The 12,646-nt window shown below is 44.4% G+C and overlaps 1 protein-coding gene across 1 annotated transcript; it reads left to right on the plus strand.

Moving 5' to 3' along the window:
- Positions 1–7,375: 7,375 nt before the first annotated feature.
- Positions 7,376–11,061, plus strand: LOC138284174 (uncharacterized). Its single transcript, XM_069222669.1, has 3 exons — positions 7,376–10,072; positions 10,198–10,409; positions 10,456–11,061. Exon 1 carries the CDS (start codon positions 7,519–7,521, stop codon positions 9,301–9,303), a length of 1,785 nt encoding a protein of 594 aa, XP_069078770.1. The 5' UTR covers positions 7,376–7,518; the 3' UTR covers positions 9,304–10,072; positions 10,198–10,409; positions 10,456–11,061.
- The last annotated feature ends 1,585 nt before the right edge of the window (positions 11,062–12,646 follow it).

The following is a 12,646-nucleotide window of genomic DNA, read 5'->3' on the forward strand; positions in this document are numbered from 1 at the left end:
CCTACAGACTGAACCATCAAGCCATACTACACCTGCTGCACCACATTGAGCCACAAATTACAGCCAGCCTGCAGACCCCACACAATTTCCCACCCATGACAAAACTGCTCACTGTCCTGCACATGCTGGCAAGTGAATCCTTACAAACAGCGGGAGCACTGGTTGCTGGTCTCTCACAGCCATCGTTCTCTGCATTCCTGCCAAAGGTGTTAGATGCTATCATCTCACTGACACCCCACTACATCAGCTTCCCCAATACCCAGCAAAAGCAGCAGGTCAACAAACAGGGGATTTATCAAATCCATGGCTTCTTGCATGTGCTCGGTGCAATTGACTGCACCCATGTCTGCCTCATACCACCTGCAGCAACAGAGCTCTTATACCGGAATCTCAAGCACACACATTCCATTAATGTGCAGGACATACTCTACAACCCGGGACTATTCATAAACATTTTGGCCAAGTATACTGGGATTGTCCATGATGCCTACATATTCCGGCACAGCAGGATCAATGAACAATTCCAGGATGGACAATTTGGAAATGGCCTACTTATGGGTAAGTCAACAAATCTAGCAATGTACACACAACACACCAACCCTGTCAGACAAACAAAACATTCACCACTACTGTAACATATGGCATGGGGTAACACACATGTGCAGGTGATAACACATGTGCACCATGCTGTAGTACAGAACAATCAGTGCACAACACTAATACATACACCACATGTACGTAGCACACCAACAACTCGACAGGCACACCACGGGAACGACAGGTGCAGACATGTACCCTTTGCTAAAAGCAGAACTACACAGACCACTGTACTGTAGTAGGAAACCTGTAGGCACTGCAATACAGGTTTCCTACTACGTACACTTCACACGCAGTACACCAAACAAAGAATAGCACACACATGTCAATGGCATACACCATGCCCATGTCATTGTAACTTCCAAATAGGCGCAGATGCCTCAAGTCATGCCGTGCAAATCGCTGCCAGAACAAATATCAAACACCACACAACTTGTGCCCATATCAACTGCATCTCATCATCACATACCTAACTTACCTGTAGTGTGCAGAGACATCTGTTTGACACATTGGCTCACACATAGGAATACAAGATCAATGCCCATTACATACCATATGCCAGATGTGTGAGAAGTGGTACCACACCTACTGTAGTGTAACCTCACATGCAACACTCACTGACTCACAACACCATCATGTCTGTACCAGATACGATAAATGGCCCAAGAGGAGGCATAGTTACTGTTAGACAGTGCAGACAATGGATGTCAAAGTGGGACCCCATAGGAGAAAACAGGACATCACTGACCTCACATGAACTGTGCCAAGGGGCACATTTGCTAAGTAGCTGAGCTCCATCCCATAGCCTGCACTGTGCATGTGTGGACATTATGAATGCACATTAATGTTTTGGAAGCTAGGAGAGACACTGGTGGTTATGTTGATCATCCTGTGACAATGGAATACACACCATTGGACACTTCATGGCTGCCACAAACATTAGCTGGGATCTATTTAATATCCCACAGTTCCATTGTCATGGCCTGCACTCTATGTACAACTTGGCAGATGACCATTTCATAATGACTGGAAGACACATTGTAAATTGGCCCCACCCCCTCCCCCAGCTGTAAGTAGTGTGGAAGGGGTGTGCAAAGTTTCTCGCTGCAGGTCTGTCACCACAAGATACATAGCAGGATGATGCTGACTCACATGCAGCTGTCACCTAAAACCTGAGGAAGTGCCAACAATAAACATCACCCCATGGGTGCTGTATGCAGGTTGCCATGAACTCAAATGATTGTGGTACCAATGCATGCTGCATGCTGCTGCACAAACAGGAAGACCCAATTGTCCATCCGAACAGCATATGTATAGGGCGGTGAACCATCCTGCGCAGATACATCCACCTTCACAAAGCAGCTAGCCAAGTACCCTAGCACAGGGTACGTAGTGTCGGTGCACGGCTGCACATGAGCAATTGGTGCAGGGTACAACAAAGGGTTGCTAAGTAACACGTCACACTTGGGGCATTCTTACATAGTCAAAATGCTGCAGGACAGTGCAGCCAATTTTGGAGACATGTTGTGCATTCTCACCTACCAATTTCAAAGGCCCTAAGTGTCACACATCATCTGCAATGACATGTCAAAAGGGATGGGATGTCCAGGCTTTATAGTGCTACCATGTTGCCACGACATCTGACCCTATTGTGTTGTGAGGAAGTGTCATGTCCCCTCTCGTGATAGCACACTGATACAAAGGTGCACTACACAAGGCATGGTACATACATAATGACCATCAGTGTAGAATTCAAATCATATGTCCCAGGTCCTTGAGCCAAACACAAGATTGTCACGTCCAACAACCTAATGCTGAGGAAACATTACACAAGGATAGGAACTCACACCATAGCACAAATACATATGAGCCACGACCAGCTCTAAGTATCAACTGCCATGCTACATGACATACGCGTTTCATGCCCTAAAAACAACTTACTCCTTTAATCGTTTGCAACGGATCTGGGTTGTGGCATACAGCCATGGATAATGACCCCATATTCCTATGCAAGCACAGCAGCAGACCGTACATATAACGAGGGACATCGTAGGACACAGACGATTGTGGAGAGGACATTTAGCATCCTGAAGTCCAGATTCAGGTGCTTGGACATCACAAGAGGCAGACTCCTATAAGCCCATCACATCGTCTGCAAGATAATCTTCACATGTGCCATCCTGTACAACATATGTGTGCGGATGAACGTCCCTTTATATGAGCAGGTTGATAACCTGCCTGAGGAGGAGGATGGTGGAGGGGAAAATGTGGGGGAACAGCATAACACAGCTGCTGGAATACGCAGCAGATTGAAAACTTCTTCACTCAATAATCATGTAACTCACTTTGTAGATTTTGTCAGTAAACACTTCACTTATTCACAAAATCCGGCTTTGGTCTCTTCAATCTGTAACATATACCACAGGATTGTGAGTCTAACCTCAGGGAGCATTTCACAAACACTAATCTGATGAGTACAGTAGCAACATCACATGTGATGCGTAAGATTGAACTGCTACCAACACTCATTTCACAAATAGCCTCATCACTTGAATGTGACAACTGAAGGACACAATCTATGGACCACAACATATTATGTACATCCATGTTGACAACTTGTACAACAATAGCTCATCACACACAACTAAAGCATGTCCAAATAGGAGGTAAACAAGAGCCCACACGTGAGGCAGTTGATGTCAATTCATGGTAAGACTGTAATCTTTGAACAGGCCACTGACCAATCTCAGTGTGAGAGTTGCAATGGCTGCATGGAGCATGTGTGACAAGGGAGGGACATCGTTGGTGACTATGGTCATCATGATTAGGCCAGGTATGATAAGCAATGGAAGAAAGGGAGCCTGCAGAGTAAATATATGGAAATCAGTCCTGCCACTGCCGTGGGTCCCAATCCTGTCACAGAGTACACATGACCTCACACTTTGGACAGACACTTTGTGGAATGCACATCAGAATGGATGATAACATATGCAGCTTAAGCTGTAGGTCCACCACCCAAAAAATAAAATTACAATGCTATATGTAATGACTTTGAACTGACTCTTGTGTTCAATACATTATATGGTTGGAATGTAGGCAGAGTGTGTCAATCACAGTATGTATCAAATATGTACACATGTCAGACATATGTGTAGTCTACATGCAAGTCACCATATACTCAAGATCAAAATATGGAAACAGTTTGGGGTAACATTTGCTAGATAGCATTCATCAGCAATCATCAACAATGCCCAAGCTGTGTATGTCGTCTGAAATGTGATGCTCTGTAATACAACTACACACAGCACATAAGTGAACACAATTCACAACCACATACCATTACTCTTACATAGTACTGACTGCCAAACATATGTGGATGCACTGTTGTCACACATATATACATATGCATGACGTGAATACATTTGCATGCTGTTGATTCTGTAAAACACCCATTGGTGTGACAGACCAATCACACACAAATCACATTGTTGTATGGACTACCACATGTGGCCATACACAAAATGCCACACTGCAGCCCAGCTCATTCAGGGGCATATTTATACACCCCTAGTGCCACCTTGTACCACATTAACATAATTTATTCTGACGTTAATCTGGTCCAACGAGGCCAAAATCCCAGTGCTGTATTTACAGGGTGGCGCAATGCATGCATTGCTCCACCCTGTAAAACTTTGAGCTAAATTATGCCTCCATCAGGCATAATGTATGCAAAAGGGGTGTTCCAAGGTTAGGGGAGCTGGAAAAATTGTGTAAGGAAATCTCTGAGTTTTCTTTACACCATTTTTTACGGCACAATTTATTGTGTTGTATTTCTTTATTAAAGGTTGTAGGATCAACAATCAAGAACAAGAGTATTAACATAGTACTCAAATCACATTCAACATGCAATAGACAAGTGTCCCTTACAAAGACCCAGCAGTTACATAGATGGAGGAGTCTATAGTTGTGCAAAGATAATATATGACCTGGGGCAAACACATGTCAAACATGGCTTCAACACTAATGTCATTTCTCCAAAGTCCAATGCAACTGATAGCTCAACATAAGCAGTCTAATAAGTGTACTAGGATACGTTCATGGCTCCAATCATGTCCCAGTGATAGTATTCATAATCTGTCAAAATTTTGGGCAGCTCCCCGTCTATTCGTTTTCCCCCACCTTCTCCCACTGCAGCAACTGCCGCTGTGGGTGGGGGCAAGGGAAACAACGTGGGGGAGGTCACTAACGGAGAGATCCATGGGAAGAGATGAGTGGTTCTTGTAGGTCATGGGGTCTGTAAGGCAGGGACAATTAACAAAAGAGAGAGATTAGAGTAAAAAGAAGGAAAACCTGACGCATAGGAGTGGGAAAGAGAATCTATAAACATGCTGAAGGGGTAGGGAAGAAGAAGATAGGGGAGGGGATAACTTAGCTGATCACCCTTTCAAGAACACGCTGGAGGGTGCTAAGGTGTCAAGGGTGTCAAAGCAGATTTTGAGCCGATATAAATCATGTTGATTAATTGGTGAGAAGGGTAGGTGATAGGCTTGAAGCACTAGGAATAGCGAACATCTGACATGAGGCGCTACTGATCAGGGAATAGTTCTGAGCTATAAGGTGTGAGAGCCATAAACAAAAAGGAAAATACAATGACAAAGGCACAACATTCGTGAGAAGTGAGAAAAAGGAAATAAGGAGGAAGAGAGAAAAGAAGCTATGGAAAAGGTATAGAGAAGAGGATAAGAAGAAAGCATAAGAGTAATAATAAAATCACTAACAGTAACAATGGCCAAGGGAGGAGGGTGGGGAGGGGATGGAAATACAGTGGGAAGGATAAGAGTGGGGGTGGATCCTGGGAGAGTAGGTGTGCGAAAGTAACTGAGTCCAAGGGAGGGTGAGAGGCATTTGAGAGGATGGGGGCCATGGGGATGATTAGTAGATGAGCACATCATATCCATGGCGGTAGGCACTATCAGTGCCAGGGAATTCCTTCCCTGGCACTGATAGGGGTCTCCCCACCCCCGCTACCCGCCACAAATCCTCCCCCCACTCCCCCACCCCCCTGCAACCCCCCAAAGGTGGCACAACCCCCTCCCCACCCCGACCCCCAACATGCACATATACACACCCCTACACGCACACCCCCCCAACATGCATATATACACACCCCTACACACACACATACACCCCAACAACATATACCCGCACACATACAAACAGACATGCACACCGTCTGACCCGCACACATTTCCCATACACACAGCACCCCCAGCACGCATACACTCACTCACTCACCCCCTCTACACTCTCACACGCACACCCCCATGCACGCACACAACACCCTCCCACCCACTTCCTGTCCTGCCATTTGATAAGTTTTGTTTTGACCAATGACTTTGTGTTTCACCACTGCGCATATTAGTTGCTCAATGTTCACCAGTAGCACATGGTATGTTTTGTTCAGTTGAGCCGCCTATTGGCTTTGACATGGCATTAGCCATTACTTTCTGTATTCAGTTGAGCCGCCTATGGGCTTTGACATTGCATTAGCCATTACATTCTGTATTCTGCCTATTGGCTTTGACATGCTGTATCCAGTCTAGCCGCCTATTGGCTTTGACATTGCATGCCTATTGACTTTGACATGATGTATTCAATTTAGCTGCCTACTGACTTTGACATGCTATTAGATATTCTGCCTATTGGCTTTGACATGATATCATATATTACATTTTGTATTCAGCTCCGCTGCCTATTGGCTTTGACATGATATCATATATTACACTTTGTATTCAGCTTAACTGCCTATTGGCTTTGACATGATATTCAGCTCCGCTGCCTATTGGCTTTGACATGATATTATACATTACACTTTGTATTCAGCTCCGCTGTCTATTGGCTTTGACATGATATTATACATTGCATTTTATATTCAGCTCAGCTGCCTATGGGCTTTGACATGATATAAGACATTGCATTTTGTATTCAGCTTAGATGCCTATTGGCTTTGACATGACACTAGACATTGCATTTGATATTTAGGTTAGCTGCCTATTGCCTTTAACATGACATTGCATTTGATATTTAGGTTAGCTGCCCATTGCCTTTAACGTGGAGTTAGACATTGCAGTTGAGAATCTAAGCTGTATTTTTCCAAGCTGTGTTTTTGCACCAGAGAACCAAGATGTTTTGCTCTCACAGTAGACTAGACCTGATAAGAGAGAGTACATGGGCGTCGTTTCTCTTCCCTTGAGCTTGGGAACAGGAGTAGTCTTGGAGACCTGGCCAGTCTCCAAAAGGCTTGCTCAGTTTCCCGGGTCTGAGAGGAGGGGGCACACCTTTGTAACGAATGTAACAGGCTGCAGAGAGTGAGATTCGAATCTGCCGGACCTCGTGCTGGAGCTTGGCGCCAGCTGCCAGCATCCCGTGTGGGTAGATGACACTCTTTCTCGCGGCTGACAGGGGTCATCAGCTTGCAGACCTTAGAAAGATGTAGCTGTAAATAGTTCCTACACGGTGAAGTATTTGTTTTGCTTTGCATTCAATATTTTATAAATATAACCTGCTGTGTATATTGCAAACTGATATATTTTGTTTGATTAACGCGGACTTGAAAGCTACTAATTCGTCATTCATTCATAAACATTGTGGTTGGGGGAAGAATAAAATAACAATAAAAGTCTTCTTTGACCTCAGAAGTGCATTTCTGTTGTGTTATGTTAGTGCTTAGAAACTAAATAAGAGGAAAGCACTACAATTGGTACCAGAAGTGGGGTCGGTCATTAAGAGGTGATTAAGAAGGGGTTTGACGAGTTAGTAGATTTCTAAGTGCACACTTTAGAAAGTGTAATTGTTTTTTTGTTGTTTGGAGAATTACAGAAATTGTTTTCTGTTTGGAGAATCACAGTAGCACGGCAGACCATGTCTGAGAATACATGTGTTGATGAACTGCCTGATGGTGCTAAGAAAAACTGTGAATTGTTTTCTGTTTGGGGAATTACAGAAGAAAATGCATGTGTAGCTAAAAGGCCTGATAATGTTTTGAGAAATAATTCCCGTTGTATATATGTAGAAAACGTGTGTTTTGGAAGTAATGATGACAGAAAGGTCTGGATACCTTTATCTGCTTACAGAGAAATGCAGGAGAAATGTAGGAAGTTGGAACATGAAAATAGGAATTTCCGTGAGCAAATTAGCCAGGATACGATAATTCAAAATTATGCTGAAAGTTATAAAAATGAAGAATCTTTCTTGTCCCATTCCAGTAATGAGGGGGTTAAGACAGCTCCGAGCTGCACTGAGTTTCCGTGTGAGCCAGGGTTTTTGGCAGCCAAAATGCATTCCTTAACTGATAACACGGAGGAGAGAGACCAGAATGTGATTTACGAGTTACCGTTGCAAAATGCACAAGTAAAACGAAGGATTTTAGAGCAAGACACCCCGAGTTTCATTAGCTTGTTTGATTTTTGGAAAAAGAATAGCCCTCATTTGAGAGAAATCCTAACACTTTTGTACATGGTCACTGTGAAAAATAATATGCAGCTGCGTGCTTGTGATTTGGCAAATGAAATAATGCAGACTTTAGGTTTCTGCGCAGTGCAAGAAGGAAATACTTATGTACATTTAAATCATGAACAAGGGAAGAAAATAGTGCCCCTAGCTAGAATCATACAATGGATCTGGTACTTGCAAGACAGGGCTAGAGTACCACAGATAAAAGAATTACCAATGGAGTTGTGTGCACCATTTGAATTCGTGTCTACTGAAGATAAAAAGCATGTTTGTTTTACTAATGATTCATTGACTGAAATGTTGTTTTCTGGCACCGTAGAAGGAACAGAGTTGTATAATGTGTGTCAGATTTTAAAGCAAGAGCTACGTGAGATGTGTCATTTTTACGCTGATTTTTGGTTCTTTGATAATGTTTTAGCCACATGGCTTGTACCTAACTGGTTCAATTACCTTGCAGATGTTAATCAGAAAAATTCAGAGAGAGAAGTGTTCACCCAGAATTCTGCCTTAGTGGGGATGGCTATGTGGGTGCCCCAGAAATGTGAAAAGGCCACTTACAGGTGGGCAGAGATGAGAGAGATGCACATTCCCCTAGATTTGATAAAAACTGTGCAGCACGCACAAAAGCAATCTGTCATGCAAGCAGTCACAGAGCAGTTGGGGAGAGGAAAGTTACCAGAACAGAAATGGCAAATTGATCAGGTTTTAGGGAGAGTGATTGCTGCAAATTACCAAGGAAAAATCGAAATTATGCTAATACCTAGAAAAGAATCTGATTCATTCATACAAATTGGAGACAGAATGGCCCAAATTGACAAAAGTGCAGTGAATGGAGGTTTGGTAAAGAAGGAGTCTGCCCCAGCCCTTCTGACAGTGCAAGAAAAGGGAAGCTGTGGCGCAGCAGATAAAAACCTCAGTGCTGATGTGTGGGCTGAAGCCCCAAGTGATCCTCCAGAACCTGCAGAAAATATAACAAAGGGCCTCAAAAACGTCCTGCTGATTATAAAACAGGGAAAGAAAGAGGAAGGGTGCAGTTTAAATGAAAAATGTTATTTGCAAGAAAAGTCATACTTGTTTCTTTTGCAGATCCGACCACGTTTCGCCACTGTCCCTGAGTGCGCTGTGTGGTCCCCCTTCCGGTGTGTGCGTGTGGGGTCGGGGAAGGGACCGAATCCCCAACCTGAACCTGGCTGAGTAAAGTGCCAGCACCATGGATCCATTTTGCGCAAACTGCGCCTTCAGTTCAAGTTCAACTTGTTTGCTGTGTTTTTTTTTTTTCCCCTCTCGTATGGAACTCTGACTTTTGCTTACCTTCCAGAAAACCTTTCAGGTGGACCGTGCCTCTTTACATGAGCAGAACTCATGCCACATCAAATTGCTAACACTGTTGAATTAGAGACTCATTCAGAGAAAAAAAAAAAAAAAAAAATTGCCCAGTCTTTTCTATGTAGATGTATCTGATGTGAAAGGTTATGAAATCAATGTGTTAATTCACTTCTATTGCTTTACAGGGATTGCTTTGATCATAATGTTTTTTTTGTTTGTGCTGATGTTTTTTTTGTTTGTTTGAAATATGAGATATGTGAAACAAAAATTCATTGGTCAAAGGGCGGAATGTCCTGCCATTTGATAAGTTTTGTTTTGACCAATGACTTTGTGTTTCACCACTGCGCATATTAGTTGCTCAATGTTCACCAGTAGCACATGGTATGTTTTGTTCAGTTGAGCCGCCTATTGGCTTTGACATGGCATTAGCCATTACTTTCTGTATTCAGTTGAGCCGCCTATGGGCTTTGACATTGCATTAGCCATTACATTCTGTATTCTGCCTATTGGCTTTGACATGCTGTATCCAGTCTAGCCGCCTATTGGCTTTGACATTGCATGCCTATTGACTTTGACATGATGTATTCAATTTAGCTGCCTACTGACTTTGACATGCTATTAGATATTCTGCCTATTGGCTTTGACATGATATCATATATTACATTTTGTATTCAGCTCCGCTGCCTATTGGCTTTGACATGATATCATATATTACACTTTGTATTCAGCTTAACTGCCTATTGGCTTTGACATGATATTCAGCTCCGCTGCCTATTGGCTTTGACATGATATTATACATTACACTTTGTATTCAGCTCCGCTGTCTATTGGCTTTGACATGATATTATACATTGCATTTTATATTCAGCTCAGCTGCCTATGGGCTTTGACATGATATAAGACATTGCATTTTGTATTCAGCTTAGATGCCTATTGGCTTTGACATGACACTAGACATTGCATTTGATATTTAGGTTAGCTGCCTATTGCCTTTAACATGACATTGCATTTGATATTTAGGTTAGCTGCCCATTGCCTTTAACGTGGAGTTAGACATTGCAGTTGAGAATCTAAGCTGTATTTTTCCAAGCTGTGTTTTTGCACCAGAGAACCAAGATGTTTTGCTCTCACAGTAGACTAGACCTGATAAGAGAGAGTACATGGGCGTCGTTTCTCTTCCCTTGAGCTTGGGAACAGGAGTAGTCTTGGAGACCTGGCCAGTCTCCAAAAGGCTTGCTCAGTTTCCCGGGTCTGAGAGGAGGGGGCACACCTTTGTAACGAATGTAACAGGCTGCAGAGAGTGAGATTCGAATCTGCCGGACCTCGTGCTGGAGCTTGGCGCCAGCTGCCAGCATCCCGTGTGGGTAGATGACACTCTTTCTCGTGGCTGACAGGGGTCATCAGCTTGCAGACCTTAGAAAGATGTAGCTGTAAATAGTTCCTACACGGTGAAGTATTTGTTTTGCTTTGCATTCAATATTTTATAAATATAACCTGCTGTGTATATTGCAAACTGATATATTTTGTTTGATTAACGCGGACTTGAAAGCTACTAATTCGTCATTCATTCATAAACATTGTGGTTGGGGGAAGAATAAAATAACAATAAAAGTCTTCTTTGACCTCAGAAGTGCCTTTCTGTTGTGTTATGTTAGTGCTTAGAAACTAAATAAGAGGAAAGCACTACACTTCCCTAACGGACGATCAGCTTACCTTGTCTGTTGATCCTCCGGGAGGGGTTCGGGATCCATGGGGGCAGCTCTGCCACCAGAACACCGTCACCAGAACACCTCCACACCGAATCATGGGACGTGATTCAGTGGGCGGTGTTCTGTTTATGTGGCGGTGGAGGTTGAGCAACCTCCACTTTCCCGCCGTCCGCCAGTATGGCTGCTGGCGGCTTTCCGTACGAAAAAGGACAGCGGCCTGCCAGCGGTAATAATACGCCGCGCGGAAGACCGCCACCACTGGCGGTCTTCAGCACGGCGGTACCTCGTCAGTCTTGCGAAAAGACCGTTGAGGTCGTAATGACCCCCATAGTCTGTTATTGAGTGTCCGGCACAGCTGAGCAGGTTCCTATTAGCGAAGGTATTCACAGTGATCAAATGATAGCAGACCCAAAATTGCAGGAGGCGGGTGTTTTGACATCTCGTTGAGAGTGCGAGAGGTGCAGACACTAAATAACTTTTCTTCCAATTCTGCTGTGGCCTGTTGGAGGTGTGTCCCAGCGTTGTAAGTGTTCACAGCTCTGGCCATGGTTAAGAGATGAGAGACTCTTTCGTTTTGCCCGCATGCAGAGGTGAATTGACCACAGTTGTCTCTAGAATGTACCTGAGTGGGAGCCAAAGGGAGGTGAGGACACAATTGATCCTGCTATGTCGTAGGTCTGTTTGCACAGCTCCGCGGGCAGCGTTCGTATTCCCGGGCAGAGGATAGCCAGTAGTTGTAAATCGCTAAAGTCTGTTCATCTGGGCTACTAGGGGGTGCACACCCCACATGGGGTCTTGTTCCTGGTCTCTTAGAGGCTGTAGCGTTGGGGGCAGCTCCTCGGTTTGGGAAGGGCCTCTCCCCTCTCCAGGTCTTTCCACTGGGCGGCGGGGCGTATGGAAGTGTATGCATCTGCGAAAGTCCTGTATCGTGAACTGGAGGACTATGATTGCCCTTGTATAAGGTGCGGGCTTTAGGGGAGGGGAGGTGCCACTCACCAGCCGACTGCTCTCCTACCCTTCCATGCAGCTAAAGGTGGGTAGAACTGTGCCCTTCAAAGCATTTCCAGAGGCCAGGAGAGGCTACTCCTCCCAGGCCCTTCACACCTATTTCCAAAGGGAGAGGGTGTAACACCCTCTCTCAGAGGAAATCCTTTGTTCTGCCTTCCTGGGGCCAGGCTGCCCAGACCCCAGGGGGGTAGAAACCTGTTTGAGGGTTGGCAGCAGCAGTAGCTGCAGAGAAAACCCCGGGAAGTTAATTTGCCAGTAACCGGGCTCTATATTGGAGACCCGCGGATGCATGGAATTATCCCCCCAATACAAGAACTTGTAATTATCCCCCCAATACAAGAACTTGTATTGGCGTGACATTTCCATGATCCTAGACATGTTACGTGGCCATGTTTGGAGTTACCATTGTGAGGCTACATATAGGTGTTGACCTATATGTAGTTCATGCGTGTAATGGTGTCCCCGCACTCACAAAGTCCAGGGAATTTGCCCTG

Source organism: Pleurodeles waltl, chromosome 1_1 (genome assembly GCF_031143425.1).
Source record: "Pleurodeles waltl isolate 20211129_DDA chromosome 1_1, aPleWal1.hap1.20221129, whole genome shotgun sequence".
In the NCBI taxonomy this organism is placed as follows: Eukaryota; Metazoa; Chordata; class Amphibia; order Caudata; family Salamandridae; genus Pleurodeles; species Pleurodeles waltl.

Bases quoted from the DNA above. Each gene is read 5' to 3' on its own strand.
- LOC138284174 (XM_069222669.1), top strand. From the start codon at position 7,519: ATGTCTGAGAATACATGTGTTGATGAACTGCCTGATGGTGCTAAGAAA.